Here is a 16,031-nt window from a genome sequence, read left to right on the forward strand (position 1 = left end):
CCAACATGCAGTTGTCATAGATCTTGCAAACTGAAATTGTTTGTGAATTGTGCATTGTGAAAGGGCACAATGAGACAGTCTGTAATTAGTATGGAGAAGACTGGGAATTCTGGGGGAGGTGAATAATTATACTGGGCTACACACTTGGGTTTGTAATGAGCTTTACTGTGGAATGAGAGTCTGTCAATAAACCTGCTGTTCAGAATGACACAGAATGCATGCCAGATAATTTGTTTACCTCACCCCCCAATGGTATTCAGTTCATTTAATTTATGCTCACAAAATCAGAGCAAAAAATCACTTTCTATCATTGTCTTTGTAAATACTTGGTAAATGGTAAATGGTTGGAATTTATATAGCACCTTTATCCAAAGCGCTGTACAATTGATGCTTCTCATTCACCCATTCATACACACACTCACACACCAACGGCGATTGGCTGCCATGCAAGGTACCAACCAGCTCGTACTGGTTGATGCCTTGGTGCCTTTCCAAACTGCACTGTAATACCAACATTTCTGGTTGGAACATTATCCTTCAAAATAATAATATCATGGGTGCATTATTCTAATAACACAGCTATGGTTGTGAAAAAATGTGGTGTTACATTTATTCTATACTGTAAATGGACAATGAGTAAATGGCCAGTTTTGGATACTGTATAAGACCTCTTGTGCCTGTGCATCTTAGATTCCAAATAATTTCCAGTAACACACTTGCTGCCTGCCGGGAGAATATCTTGGCTGGCTGGGGAATATTATTGTATACTTGGGGAGTTATTGCAAACCCAGTCACAATGCATGAAATCAGGACAGGCAGTCTTAAATTCCCAAACAACCAACCAATGGAACAAGTACCCACTGATATTTTTCAAATCTGACCTTTCCAGAGCTTAAAAGGAAAAGTTCCTTTTGGCCATGGTTTTAACAGTATTTACAGACATGCCAGTTTCCTGTGTGGTACCAACATGGCAGCTGTTCAGCTAGAGTAACAGCTGAGAAAGTACAAGGGGCAAGATGTTGTTCAGCATACCAGACAAATGCAAGCTGACCAAAGGGAATCACTGGCCATGGAAAGTCAGGCCATCTGTTTGAAGGCTCTTGACCCTCCCTGCATGACCAAGTTAAATTTAGAAGCTGTCATGATTACACCGGGCAGCAGTCACCACACTTCAATGTGAAAACTAGAGGAAGAAACATTGAATAACTGTTCAATGATTTTGGGGTTTGTCTTCCTTGAGGGATTGTACAATAGTAGATTCCTGTTTTGGTCTACTGCATTCTGCAACTAAGCTGAAATTCCTCACAGCACAGGAACCAAATGGATCCATCATGCCCGGCTGTTCACTGCCTGTTTGCACTGAAACGGACACAAAAAATGTGTCAAGACACTCTGTAAGTGGTTTCATTCCTCTGGTAATGCCTTACACAATAAAGTAGTATGTACTCTACATATATATATATATATATACATATATATATACACAAGTGTAATACATTAATTCAAATATTGATATGGTGAATGAGGTTTCAACAAGAAAATTGTTTAATTCTTCTAATAATCCAACATACAAAGAATAGCATATTGTCTGTATTACCGTTTTATTTTATAAATCTTTTAAATAAATGAGTACATAAAAAAGGTAATATAATTTCAGCAAGCACTTGAATATCTACCCTGAAAAAAAGACATCTGCAAGTTTTGGCTACACCCTATAAGCTGGCAATAGCTGTCATGGACGCATTTGTTATCTAACAGTTCCGTGCCTATCTGTAAAAATAAATAGATATGGCTATAAATAATCATGTAGCTTGACCTGCACATTGTTAAATTGGAAAATGCAAATACAGGAAACATGCCTTTGAAATCCTGATATTTTGGTATTAATGATTCGGTATTATCAGTTTGGAAACATATTTTTTACAAATATGTCTGCGGGCTTGAGATTAGTCTGACCAGGACTGAAATTCACCTTAGTTACTAGTCAACATTTGAAATGACACATCCTCCTAATTAACTTTTATTTATTGTATTATACACACTGTGACCACTTTATTAGGTACAGCTTGTTAATACAAATATCTAATCAGCCAATCATGTGGCAGCAAGCAAAAAAGCCTTCAGACCAAATATCAGAATGTGGAAGAAATTAGATCTGTGACTTTGACCATGGAATGATTGTTGGTGACAGAATGATGACAGTATGTCAGAAACCACTGATCTCCTGGGATTTTGACAGTCTCTACAGTGAGTGACAGTTACATAGCTGCCAACTCACGCTTTCGGCGTGAGACACATGCATTTGCCTGTTTTCACACGCACGTGCAAATGCGTGCGTCTCACACCAAAAGCGTGAGAGTTGGCAGCTATGCAATTATGTGGGCAAAAACATGTTAATGAGAGGTCAGAGCAGAATGGCCAGACTGGTTTGCACGGAAAAGGCAACAGTAACTCAAATAACCGCATATTACAATACATCAAACCTTGAAGTGGACAGGCGACAGCAGCAGAAGACCCAAAAATATAGTATAGTATTGCATCTTAAAAATGTTAATATTTATTGAACTAAAAAAATTAAAGCATCACAAGATCTGGATTCAAACACTATTTGCTTTAGATTCAAATACTTTCCTGCATTGGTTTAATCTTGCCTGTTGTATAGGAACAAATTAAATGCAAGTGCAAATCCTGCCCATTTGCTCCTACTTGCAGGCTCAAATGCAACAGGCACAATCAATAGAGCACAGGAAAGTATTTGAATCCAAAACAAAGACTAATAGGCATGGTCATGAGCCAATTGAACAGGGTACCGGGGTTAAGGCAGGCGGATGCAGGAGGACAGGCTGAGATCGAAGCTGAGGAGTCAGAACACAGCAGCAGGAGAAGGGTGCTGGGGGAAGGTTTGAGGCAGAGAAGGCGCTCCAGGGTGAGCGAGGGTCAGAGCCAGGTGGGGCAGAGTGTAAACAAGAGAGAATAAACAAGCAGGGTAAAAACAGGCAGGTAACCAGACCAGGGACACAGCAAATAGAACAACAGGGACCAAGCATAGCAAGAAACAAAATTAACTAGCAAAGAAATACAGACACAGCCAGGCTTAAAAACACACTAACGAAAGACAACGAGAAACAGGTGAGACAATTGCCAGGAAGGAAACACATATATGGTGTGGAAGGCGGAGAAATGTAATGGGGAGAAAGGCAAAACAAGGACGGGAGCATGAACACAGAAAACACATAGAAAATGGGGAAACAAGGAAAAAATGGCACGGAACACTCATTCTGTTAAAATATTATGTGTCAGTGTAGTGATAAGTGAAAAAATGAAAATTGCACACTTCACAGGCTCCACATGTTGATAATTTCCAAATACATTTTTCATCAATTGCATGGAGATAAGTGTGCAATTTTCAGTTTTCACATTTGATTATTGGTCCATTATCAGCATTACTTTTACCCTGTCAGTGTTGTGATACACAATGTGGGCCCCAGGCACAGTGGGGGCATAGGGACCCCGTGTGTGCTGGTTTTTGTTCCAACCACAATTGTAATCCATGAATTTTAACAAGCTGTTTGGACATTGTATTATCCATCTTTAACGTTTGTATGACAAATAGCTTTGCATGGCTTTGCATAAAGAATAGATGACCCATATTCACATTGCACTACATTGTAAATGATTACAGTAAAACAAATTACTTCAAGTGAATCAATAGGCTCCTAATTGGTCAAGGTGTAAACAATTAGTCACTTAAACAAACCATTTGGTAGATAAATAAGAATTAAAAGACAAATGATAACAAGCACTGTGTTAAGTCTAAGGAAAATTCCACCTTTTTAGCTGCAGTGAGACGAGCTACCATTACATTGCGATGGGCGGGAGCTAGTGATTCAGTTTACCATCTTTACCATCTCTGGGAAAAAGTGACCACAAAAGTAAAATATATTTGGTTTCTATTCCCATAAAATCATGTTGTTGTGTTTGCCATAGTAACCTTATACTAATACTTCACTGCAGAGTGAAATCAGTAATTTCCACTTAATTGGCATCAACAAGCCAAGCTGCAGCATGTGCTGATCCACTGTTGGCTAAGTGAATAGGCCTATAGAGAAAACCCGTGGCTGTCCTTTGAACACTCTTCACTTGTGAAAATTCCAGACATTTGGTTTCATGCTGATGCCATCACATTTATGACTATAGGATTATTGTAGCCCAGTTTCAAGGAATGGGAAAAATCCTAACAATGGCAAAGTGCATTTGCTTTAATGTTTTTACCAGGCCTGTGCAATTATATATACAGAAGGGCTGCTGTGGCTGGCTATCAAGATCCGGGTCAAATATGTAATTCTTTTTGATTCAAATAATTTTCTGTGCTTGATTCACTGCAAGGGTGCAGCGAACCAAATCCATAATTGTTTTTAATTCTGAAAAGTGTTAACTGTTAGAAACAGCAATAGAGTCCATCGTTTACTTTACGTAATATTTTGTTTCATATACGTTTTGTATAGACTCTCTGACACACAATTAGCCCACCTACAAGGTTCTGTGACCACTGACCACCACTGGTAAAGCATTTGGTCAGTATCGGCAAAGACCCCCTCCTCGTTCAAGCAACTACAGTATAACTTCAGCTCAGCGTACATCCGGCTATAAGTATGGTATTACAGTGATGATTGAATAGCATTTTAGCTAGCTTGTTTGCATAAAACAACAACAAAATAATTCACCTGCATAAACAAAAGTCAAGATTTCCAGTACGCAGCCTGAGAATTTCATGCATCAACAAAAATAGTTCTGGAAACTTTATGCCTAAAAAGGTTGATGTTTTACTACAGAAAATGTATCTTGTGAACCCAAGTCTACACTGTGGACATAATAATTGTGAAAGTCCATATTCTAATGAAATAGCATTTCCAAGAATATTTTCTTCAACTGAAAACCGTATTAACCTCATTATTCACTCAGTGTAAACATTTTCAGGTGACTTAATTACTTTATTGAGAGAGAGTCTGGCTTAAAGTGAGGATTCAGGTGTACATAATTATTAGCCTGCTTTTTGCTGCTGGGAAAATGGGGTGAAAAAGAGACCTAAGAAAGGCAAAAATAGTTTCACAAGGTTAGAAAGCCATTGAAATAGCAAAGATGTTGAGTCATGATCACCGCACAATCAACAGATTTGTGAGTATGAGTCCCAAAAATGCATATTAACCACAAGAGAAGAATTAAACAGGAAGTATTCAGGAACCCTTTGGCCTCAAGTGCCATCATCTTCCAGACCTGCAACCTTCCTGGACTTCCTGGACCTTCCTGCAAGGTGCTTTGCATTATTGGCAAGGTCAGAAAGGCAGAAAACCAGCCTCCCTTAAATAATAAACGCAAGCAAAAGCATCAAGAATGGGCAAAACAATACATGAAGACTGGTTTTTTCAAAGGTGTTGTGGACGGATGAGATGAGTGACACTGGATGGACCTGTTGGGTAGGATGTGGCTGGATTGCTGACCGACATTGTATGTAAAATGAGGATTTGGCCCCCTTGCTCACCTGATTTGAACCCTATTGAAAACTTATGGGCCCTCCTAAAGTGATTCACAGCCAAGAAAAGCAGTACACCTCTCCGAACAGCCTGTGGGCATCTCTCTTGGCTGCTTCAGTTAAAATGGGGCGCGATCACATTAAAAAACTGACAGAATCCAGAGGCTATATTGGCAAATAAATGTATTTCCAAGAGTAAAATATCCGTTAGCTGATTTTGTTGCTTTATTCCATTATTATTTATAATCATGTCAAAATATTTTTATTTGTTCATGAAATAAATAAAAAAAACACTGTTTTTACCAGTTGCATAATGACTTTTGGGAAGAATCTTTCTATTTTCCCCTTGTAAAATATTTCATATTAATTATGTATGCAGTGTAAATGGAAGACTATTAAAATGACTGTTCTCCCATACGTCTGAACATAATGAGATACCGTAGCATTACCATTTTCTTCTCAAAATGGTTGCTACCAGAATGTTATCTGTTTAATAAAAAGGCATCAAAAAGCCCAAGGCTCAGAGAGCACCTGTCAGCAGGCTTTGGTCCCTCATGTTAGCCGTCATCGCTGTGAAGCCTTAAGAACAGTGGTATGGCTTTTTGCACAGGAATATTCAAATCAACTCTACCCAGCTCCCATATTCCTGTTCCTAAATGGACTGTGGACACGGGACATGTTCACTGTTCAGTACCACCTTGCCAAGGCTCCACTAATGACTAAAAGACACAATTGTGTATACACCCCATAATTGTACAGTACATTGCAAAAGACTTAGGCACAGCAATGACTAAAGCAGAGATGCTTTAAATTATAATTATGTAAAGTTATGTACACTGTTGCAGGTTTATAAGAAACTCAGCGGGTAGGTTGTACCAAATATATTGGAGAACTTGCCAGTTCTTCTGCAGACTTTGATTGTCTTGCTTGCTTCTGGTTATGCAAGTAATCCCAGACGGCCTTGATCCAAGTTATCTAAATAGTGGTATATTGTTTAATATGTTGGAAAATTCATGTTTGGGAATCTCAAATTTGCTAAAAATGTACTGACGGATGCAGAAAACTAAAAAATATATATAAATGTATCAAAGACTTAGTATATAAAACATATTTAACAGAAATCTAGGGTGCCTAAGACCTTTTCCCAGGTTAAACGGAGCCACAGATGAGGTGGTGCTCATATCAGCCTCTTTTTCGGCCATAAAATGTCCATCAAAGTGAAACCACGCTGCAATATTTACACCAGGTTTTGGTTGTGGGAGCTGGTGTATTATTTTGCTAGGTTAGGTTACCATTTAACATAAGTAAATAAATACTTTTATCAATACACTATTTCAATTCAAGATGCAAATAAGTAAAATTACTGAGTTATGTATATTAGTCTGTAAACTAAAATGACTACAATTTAAATGAGCCCATTTTAATCATCAATAAAATGTTTACCATTATACCATTACATGACTTCACACTGAAGGCATTTGCCTATGCATGCTGCTTACACATTCCTCCCTCTAATAAATTCTCACGCCTCGAATTTCCATCATAAACATCCATAATTTCCATGCCAGTCGCATTCTAGGCTGATGATGCAGTCTTACAGCAAACCACACTCTTACTTGAACACAGTTTGGAGGGGAGCCGCTAAGCTCACAGTAACAGGGAAGGAGCGGTCACTGCATTCACATGGCATGCTGGCAAAGAGGGCCACTAAGCCCAAAACCTGCAAGTTTACCTAACTGTTGCTAAGGTGGTCGATGTTTTGCCCGAGCACATCACCTGGCACCAACAGCCCAGGGTGAAACACTGCAATACATTTTTATATTTTTCATGGCACCATTTTCAAATTGACTCTTTCACACGCTAATACACTGCTAATATTTTCCACCTTCTTAAATATGTATATTTTACTGCTGAAGTCTGTTTTTCAGTATCTACAGTACTAATAAATCCCTTGCTAAGCACAATTGTTTTACAATTCACATAATATAATACATACTAATATAAACAAATAATATGATATATTCCTTGGAAGATTTCTTCCTACTTGGAAAAGAGCATGTTTCAGGAAATGACAATCCAGGAAACCCTACTTCCTATCAGGTATCAGGTAGCAAGACAACTCATTCTCAGAACCTAACAATGCCCCACACGCTTTCAGTCAAATAAATCCTCTAAATCACATAATTCTAAAACAGAACAAACTCAAATGTGAAAGAATTGAATGACAAAAGAATTGCTCTTTTTACCCTCCACTTTTATTACTTAGGAAACTGAAAAACAATACAAAGAAATGGCACATTAGTGTACCCTTGTGGCCAAGTAGTGTATCAACAAAAATAATTCAGAATAATTATTTACATCATAATGTTGGAATATTCCTCAAATAAATATGCGATTATAATCCTACCATATCAAGAAATTAACTGCTTTAAAATGATAATTTCTGACCACTGCCTTCATAGTTTCCAAGATTTTGAACATTTATTTCCTAGATTAAATTTAATGACCAAAAGCATATATTGGCAAGGCTGAAAAACAACAGAAACAGACAAAATAAAGAGAGAATTATTATTTTAATGTAGTTCTCTCAAGGAAACAAGAAGCACACAATGACAGTTATGAAGAGAATAAATGGTTCGCACCTCATTTCCTTTAAATTCATACAAGGTTTATGCAATTGCAATTCGGGTTCCACACAGAGCTTTACTTCTAAAGTGTACCTTCATGTACACAAGCGTAATTTTAAATTATTTTAAAAAGCTTTGACAACATGAATATGGTTTCTTATACTGTATACTTAAAAAGAGTAGGTTAGGCATTTTATGTCAGTATGAAATACCCTTTGAACAGGTTTGTGTATTGACACAAGGTATGGCAAGGTTTTACAAATTAATTAAAAATAAAAATATAAAATTCATTGCATTACTGTCCATGAACAAGTTCGCTTGGCCTAAATAACTTTACAGGGCCAGGTAAAAGCAAAGAGTTAGCATTTTATATACACTCTATACATTCTGTAGCACTACAGAAGCTTTAGACACCTGCCTGTGGGAGAAGAGAACCGGGAATGGTATGGCTTTTGTAAGTTCGGTGCAGTCACTCGTTCTCCTGACCCTCTCGTCATGCAACATAATGGGAACACTCTGGACTTCTATCTTTATCTATGAATGGTAAGTTAATAAGGCTTGGCAACAAGGGCAGGGCTGAAATGGCAGAAGTGCCAGGGTGCCCACTGAATGCCGGGAAGGGGTTTTTCCTGCTGCATTTTGCATTACGCAGTATTTGCGGCCCGGCAGGCGGTCATTACAGGTGCTGTGTTGACCGCAGCTCCTAGCTTTCTTTGGAGCGGTTTGAAAGAAGCGACAGAGACGGGTAATGCTAGCTGTGCTGGGGGTCAGTCTCAAAGTCCTCCTCCTCCTCCTCCTCCTCCTCCTCTTCCTCCTCCTCCTGCTCTTCTGGCTGCTTTTCCGTTTCCTGCTGAAGCCTCCTCTCCTCCACCAGCTTCATCTTCTCTCTGATATGTTCGGCAGAGGAAGCCATGTCGCTTGGGCTGCCAAAGTACTGCTCGCTCCTGTAATGCACCACGTAATGCAAGCTCATTTCAGCATGTTCTCATCTGCTCTCTCTCTCTTTCTTTCTCAACACAAGACACCAGTAAAATGTTAAACCTTAAAAGCAAATCACCTTTTCCCCTTAGGAGCCGTTATGAGCGGTCTCCTACATTTACAATGCTAAAGAAAACAACTTTTTTTGACTAGAGTCGACACAAAATAAGCCTAAAAAGTGGTGACAATCCTACTTTCCAAAATGAGAGTGAGCGTGAGGGAGAGCAGCTGACAGAAAGACTCGGTGACAGACAATAACACACTGTGTGCGAGTCATAACCTTCAGCACTTACCCATCAGGAAACACAACAGGCACCGTCAGCCTATCCAGCAGGGACTTCCCCAGTGACTCCACCTCCTCGTAAGTCTCAGGTCCAATAGGAGTCTCTGCCTGTTCCGGGCTGTCTTTCAGGACCTGTGATTGATGTCCCAAGTAGAAACAGGACAACGGGTCAGAGCCAGGCTTTTTACCGGGACAAATGCTGCTGGCTCATGGCAACACCAACTTCTGTGGGAACGGCATCAGGTAGATAACGGATGTATTTTGCATGTGCATTTCCAACCTCAGTTTCTTTGAAATTGCTACGCCTACTCGATCCTACAGTATAATAAATGTTCAGTTCATAAATGTTACTCTAGTTTGTTTAACCTTTGAAATTACATGACATCATAAGAGTGAAACGAGAACCAAAAACAAAAGCATTTTTCTTTTAAGTTCTGAAGTAAAATGTTCAAAAAGCCCCGTCAGTTGTACCATTGCACATACCCCACTTCTGGCAGATGCTTTTATCTTGGCCATTTTTGTTTTATTTTATTTTAACAAGTACAGCATTTCAAATTTTAATATGACCACAAAAGGCCAAAAAACAGGCACCTTACATTGCTCATGATAAAGTTGTGAAAACATTCAGACAACCAGATTGGGTCATTTGAGACAGAAGACAGAATCCAGCGAATAGCATGGTTTATTTTATCTTCAAATGAAAACCATGTACAGCAACTACGTTTTCGTCTGAAATGAATGCGGCTGTAGTACTGCCATGCTATTCACTCAAATCTGTGGTCTGCTTAAAATAAAAGCCTGCACTTCTCCAAGGTTCTCAGACCTTGGACGTCTGACATAACACAGAGTAATATATGCCCATATGTGAATTTCCTGAATTTCTCTCTTAAACGTCACTGGATCCACTGAATTCTGATGGCGCTTTCCAATTAAAAGAATTGTTTTGCAAACAAAACGTTCACACTGTTCATGTATGTATGGAGTAGAAAAATGTATTACATTATTACATTTATGACCAATAAAACAGTAACGGTGCATGAATGGTAGCAGAAAAAACTGCCAGATACAACCCTGTCTTTACACAGAATCTTTTTAGATTAAAATTGGATGAAAAGCATTTTTATTTCCAAATGCACAAATGTCCGAATTTAGGAATCATAAAGGAATCTAATTTTTCCCATAGACCATTTCTTTGCTCTGGAAGTCTCAAAAACGAACCAGAAGCAGATGAAGACAGGACTTCTGGGACCTCTTCAGACCTCACACAGGAGGAAGTATAACTGACCTATAACAGAAAGGCCTGTGGCAGCGGCCCGCCCCTGAGCTCACCTTTTCCGCAGCGAAGTGAAAGCAGCTGGCCACCTCCAGCCGCTGAAGCCGCTCGTCGGAGCTGATGGAGAACTGCTTCCAGACGCGGTTGAGGCGTGGCAGGGTGTCGCCAGAGGAGCGGGTGGCACAGCGCAGGGACTGGCACAGCACCACTGTGGCCTGCAGCAGCTGTCTGCCGTAGTCATAGGTGCTCTGTCACACAGCCAACACAACGCCTCAGACCGGGGTGACACCAGAACAATGGCACACGCAGGGAAATGCCATACCAACAAAACCTCAATGCACTTTCCATAAGCCTCAAAACTGGCTGTAAACTCAAAGAAGGAACACCAACAAGTTTTGAAGAGAAGGTTTAAATATATAGATTTCTTTGTATGACATGATCAGAGCTCGCAATACACCTCAAATGTTTGAATTGTATCTCATACCTGAGTGACATCCACAAATTTTTTGTGCTTCTCCAGAAGTATTTTGGATTCTTGTGCATCATCTCCTAGTCTGATATGAGTCTTCAGGAGCGCATCCAGCAGCTCACCAATCCATTCGACTGCCTGTGGAGGTAGAGAGTGGCTGTGAAAATGGACCCAGGAGGTGGAAACTGTTCACTCTCATGTAGCGAACTGTATACCATATATACCATATATAGTTCAATTGAACACAAGGTACATAATAGTTTCTGAGCACCTGCTGGCTTTTCAATGGCTAATACGGAGGCATTTGTGGCTTTAACCCATTCAATGCCGGAGTGTTCTGGAACAGTAAGCCTCAGCAGTGCTGAGTCCAAATGCAGTGGCAGAATGCAAACATTGTACATAAAAACATTAAAACAAACCTCCAACAAAACACATTTATACTGAACAGAATTACTTGTTAATGAGGAACAGAAGACCCTATTGGTTATAGCCATGTCCACATGTAATATGTCAGTTTTAAACATAGTATTAGCTAGAACACAGTCAAACAATAACGACGGTAATAAAAAAAATATTTTCAGTGCTTTTTTTTTTACAGAATGTTCATTCAACATTAGCCTGCTAACAAATTATCTTGAACTACACTTCAACCCCATTGAGTTTCAAACTCAAAGTGCTAGTTCAGACTAAAATGAACTAAAAATGTGTCACTGTCCAATGAATTATGGTGCTCACTGTATGTGCAGAACATAGGCACGTTGTTGTGTTTTTAGGCTACCTATGTGCAGAAAACAAACTTGTTGTACTGTTAGACAAACAGGGACATTATTATTATGAAGCACATGGATTGCTTTGAATTGGATGGCTGAATATATATGAATTTGTCACTTGGCAATCGCGCATCTGCCGGGACCGGAGTAAATGAAATATTCTGCTATGGGTTCTGGCCAGTGGTCTTTGCTCTTTGCTCTTTTGCTCCTTTGATAGTGACTCCTTTGATAGTGACTGGGTTTAAAACTCTATTTAAACCCAGTTTAACCTAGTTCTCGTTAAATTAGTGACTCAAATTTCCATATGAATAATTGTTTACACGTTGTGGTCAAGTCAAGTCAAGTCAAGTCAGCTTTATTTGTATAGCACATTTACATGCAGCAACAGCTGAAACCAAAGTGCTTTACAGATTGAGGAAAAAAAAATAAAAATAAGGAGCATAGATGCAGATAAAAGTGCAACAGTACCAAATAGAATACAATATAAAACAATATATGATAATAATTAAAAAAGGAGAGAAAATAAAAGGGCTAAAAGCAATTAAAAACAATAAACAATAAAACAACAGAAGCCAGGGACTGAACGAGGACAAAGTAGTAAAGAAGGATGGCTACGTGGGGGGGAAGGCCAGGGAGAACAGGTGGGTTTTCAAAAGGGATTTAAAAACCTCTAGGGTCTGAGCGGCCCGTACGTGGAGGGGGAGGCTATTCCACAACTTGGGCGCAGCAGCCGCGAAAGCTCTGTCTCCCCTAGTTTTCAGCCTAGTTCTGGGCACCACCAACAGTAGCTGGTCTACTGATATAAGGGATCTGGAGGGGGTGTGGCGGTGCAGGATCTCGGAGAGATAGAGAGGGGCCGTTCCATGCAGTGCTTTAAAAGTGGTCAAGGCTAATTTAAAATCAATGCGGAAACGCACGGGCAGCCAGTGTAATGCAGACAGAACTGGGCTGATGTGGTCATGTTTCTTTGTCCTCGTAAGGAGGCGCGCAGCTGCATTTTGCACCAGTTGTAAGCGGCGGAGCTGGGACTGGTCAATCCCTGCATAAAGTGCATTACAATAATCAAGGCGGGTGGTGACGAAAGCGTGTATCACCCTCTCCAGGTCTTTCTGGGAGAGGTAGGCTTTAGTCTTGGCCAGGAGTCTGAGGTGATAAAAACTGTTTTTTACGACAGTGCTAACCTGCTTTTCTAATTTAAAAGCACTGTCAAAAATGACTCCAAGGTTTCTGACCGAGGTCGAGAGATTAGAACCCAGGGGGCCAAGAGCATCGACGAGGGGGGCCGGGAGGACACTGTTAAAAACAATAACCTCTGTTTTTTCCTCATTTAGGGTCAGGAAATTATTGGACAACCAGCCCTTTATGTCGGCCAGACAGTCTAGTAAGAGCTGTATTGAGGTTTTCCCTTGGAGTTTCTTTAGTGGGAGGTAGACCTGCACATCATCAGCGAAGCAATGAAAAGAGATGTTGTATTTTCCTAGGATCTGACCTAGAGGCAACATGTACAGTAAGAAGAGAGCGGGGCCCAAAATTGATCCTTGGGGCACCCCACAGGTGAGGGGGGCCAAAGAGGAGGAGAGGTCACCAATCTCAATGGAGAAAGACCGGCCATTTAGGTATGACCGAAACCAGTCAAGGGCGACACCCCTGATGCCTACATAATGCTCAAGCCGAGCTAGGAGAATTGTGTGGTCTACGGTGTCGAATGCTGCTGTAAGGTCAAGGAGCAGCAAGATAGAGGGGTTGGATAAGGTCATTGAAGACACGGAGAAGGGCTGTTTCAGTGCTATGTCGTGGTTTAAAGCCAGACTGGAATTTATCATGTAGGTTTTGTTGTTCAAGAAAAGACTGTAGTTGTGAGTGAACTATGCGCTCCAGGACTTTTGAGAGAAATGGTAGTTGGGAGATGGGTCTGAAATTTGCAAGGACAGAGGGGTCGAGACGAGGCTTTTTTATTCGGGGCTGGACCACAGCATGCTTGAAGGTAGCTGGAACACAGCCAATGCTGAGACAGGCATTTAGCAGCAGTAGTATGACAGGGAGAACAGAGTCAGGGACTTCCTTGAGAAGGCGTGAGGGGAGAGCATCAGAGGGGCAGGTAGTGGGTCGCAGGTGTTTAATGACATCAGAGAGAGAGGAGAGGGAGACCGGCACAAACTGATCAAAGACAGCAGGCAGGGGGTGAGGGGGGAGAGGAGGGGGTGGGGGGGGCGAGAGAGAGGGGGGTCTGAGGGCAGAGACTTTACTAATAAAGAAGTTGAGAAAGCTTTCACATAGGGCAGGTGAAGGCACAACAGAGGGGGTATCACAGGGGTTGATAAGGGAGTTAAGGACTTTAAACAGAACCTGGGGTTTATTGCAATTTGTTGTGACTAAGTTGTAAGATGTAAGTTGTTTTTGCACTTTTGACAGCTGTTTGGTAGGTGGACAGAGCGTTGCGCAGAATTTGAAGGGAGACGTGCAGCCTATCCTTCCTCCACTTTCTCTCAGCACGTCTGCATGCGCATCTAAGAGCGCGCGTGGAATCATTTAGCCAGGGTGTAGGGAGGGTTTTCTTGCGTGTAGACTTAAGAGGTGCAATAGTATTTAAAATTTCAGTGCATGACTCATTAAACTTGGAGAGAAAATCGTCTAGATTGGTGATACAGTTTGCATCCATCGCACAGATTGGGAAACTGGCAAAAGCATCAGAGAACTGGACAGCAGTGTTGGGGGTAATCACGCGTGACCGGTGCATGAGAGTAAACAGCAGGGCAGGGAGTTGTAGTTGAAAACACAATAGGTGAATGATCAGAAATACGAGCAGCACATATATCAGTTATATTGACGGATAATCCAAAAGATAATACGAGGTCGAGAGTGTGTCCTTTTTCGTGCGTCGGGGCCATAACGGATTGGGTGAAATTGAGTGATTCAATGAGGTTTAGGAAGTCTCGAGACAGTGGGTGTGATTGGCAGCATACGTGGATATTAAAGTCACCGCATATAAGGATGTAATCATATCGCACCATTAATCCAGAGAGGAAGTCCATAAAGTCATTTATGAAATCCTTGTTGTATTTGGGCGGGCGGTATATCACGGCGCAGAAGACAACAGACGACAGATTCAGTTTGAAGGACTGCAGTTCAAAGCTCGCGTAGCTTGGTGTCGGCTGTGACAGGCGACAGTGAAAGGTGGATTTGAACACCGAGGCTAACCCTCCACCTCTACCAGAGGAGCGAGGGGAGCTAAAAAAGTTACAGTCGGGAGGAAGAAGTTCGGAGAACGGCAAGAACTCACCCATCTGCAGCCAAGTCTCGGTTATAAACATGAAATCCAAGCCACGAGAGATGAAGAAGTCGTTCAGAAGAAATGTTTTGTTTGCTAGCGACCTAGCATTTAGCAAGGCTAGGTGGAGGCTGAGCTCTGCGCTAGCCGAGGGCGAAGCACGTCTCAGCGGCCGAAGAAAATCAGGATTCACACCGCCACTGAGTCTGCGAGCCCGTAGTCTACAGTGGTGGCGCAGTGGATCCGGTGAAGAGGCAGTAGTGGGCCGGCCAGGAGATAGCATCGGGCCGGGCGAGGAGGTGGCGACAGGCGGCAGAGGATCCGGTGAAGAGGCAGTAGTGGGCCGGCCAGGTGATAGCATCGGGCCGGGCGAGGAGGTGGCGACAGGCGGCAGAGGATCCGGTGAAGAGGCAGTAGTGGGCCGGCCAGGTGATAGCATCGGGCCGGGCGAGGAGGTGGCGACAGGCGGCAGAGGATCCGGTGAAGAGGCAGTAGTGGGCCGGCCAGGTGATAGCATCGGGCCGGGCGAGGAGGTGGCGACAGGCGGCAGTGGCTCGGGAACAGCGGAGCGAAGCCAGCGGGCTCTGCTGAGTAGTGAGCGTCGGACAGCGGGGAGGTAGCATCCATCATAGAGGAGACAATCGTTGATCACGGACGAGGAAGCCAGCAGGTAAGCCTTTATTTTTACGAGTACTCCGCCTCGCTTTCCCCGTCTTCTGTAGCGTTTTTTCCGCGAAAAGGCACAGGGGGGACGGTATAGGTGAGCAGGAATGTCCAATAGAACAGGGGGGAGACTCGTCGGTTGTTCACCCAAACAGTGTGTTGACAGCGTT

General features: G+C 41.8%; 1 protein-coding gene across 1 annotated transcript in view; it reads right to left on the reverse strand.

The window, feature by feature from the left end:
• Positions 1 to 7,767: 7,767 nt before the first annotated feature.
• sestd1 (SEC14 and spectrin domains 1) overlaps positions 7,768 to 16,031 on the reverse strand; it is a 28,007-nt gene continuing 19,743 nt past the window's right edge. The window contains exons 16-19 of the mRNA XM_061235384.1: positions 11,176 to 11,298; positions 10,748 to 10,939; positions 9,429 to 9,550; positions 7,768 to 9,101 (exon numbers count right to left, since the gene is read on the reverse strand). Coding sequence (XP_061091368.1) covers positions 8,909 to 9,101; positions 9,429 to 9,550; positions 10,748 to 10,939; positions 11,176 to 11,298 — 630 coding nt within the window. The 3' untranslated portion in view covers positions 7,768 to 8,908. The remainder of the gene's footprint in view (positions 9,102 to 9,428; positions 9,551 to 10,747; positions 10,940 to 11,175; positions 11,299 to 16,031) is intronic.

The sequence above is a fragment of the Conger conger genome, chromosome 3 (assembly GCF_963514075.1).
Source record: "Conger conger chromosome 3, fConCon1.1, whole genome shotgun sequence".
NCBI classification, from domain to species: Eukaryota; Metazoa; Chordata; class Actinopteri; order Anguilliformes; family Congridae; genus Conger; species Conger conger.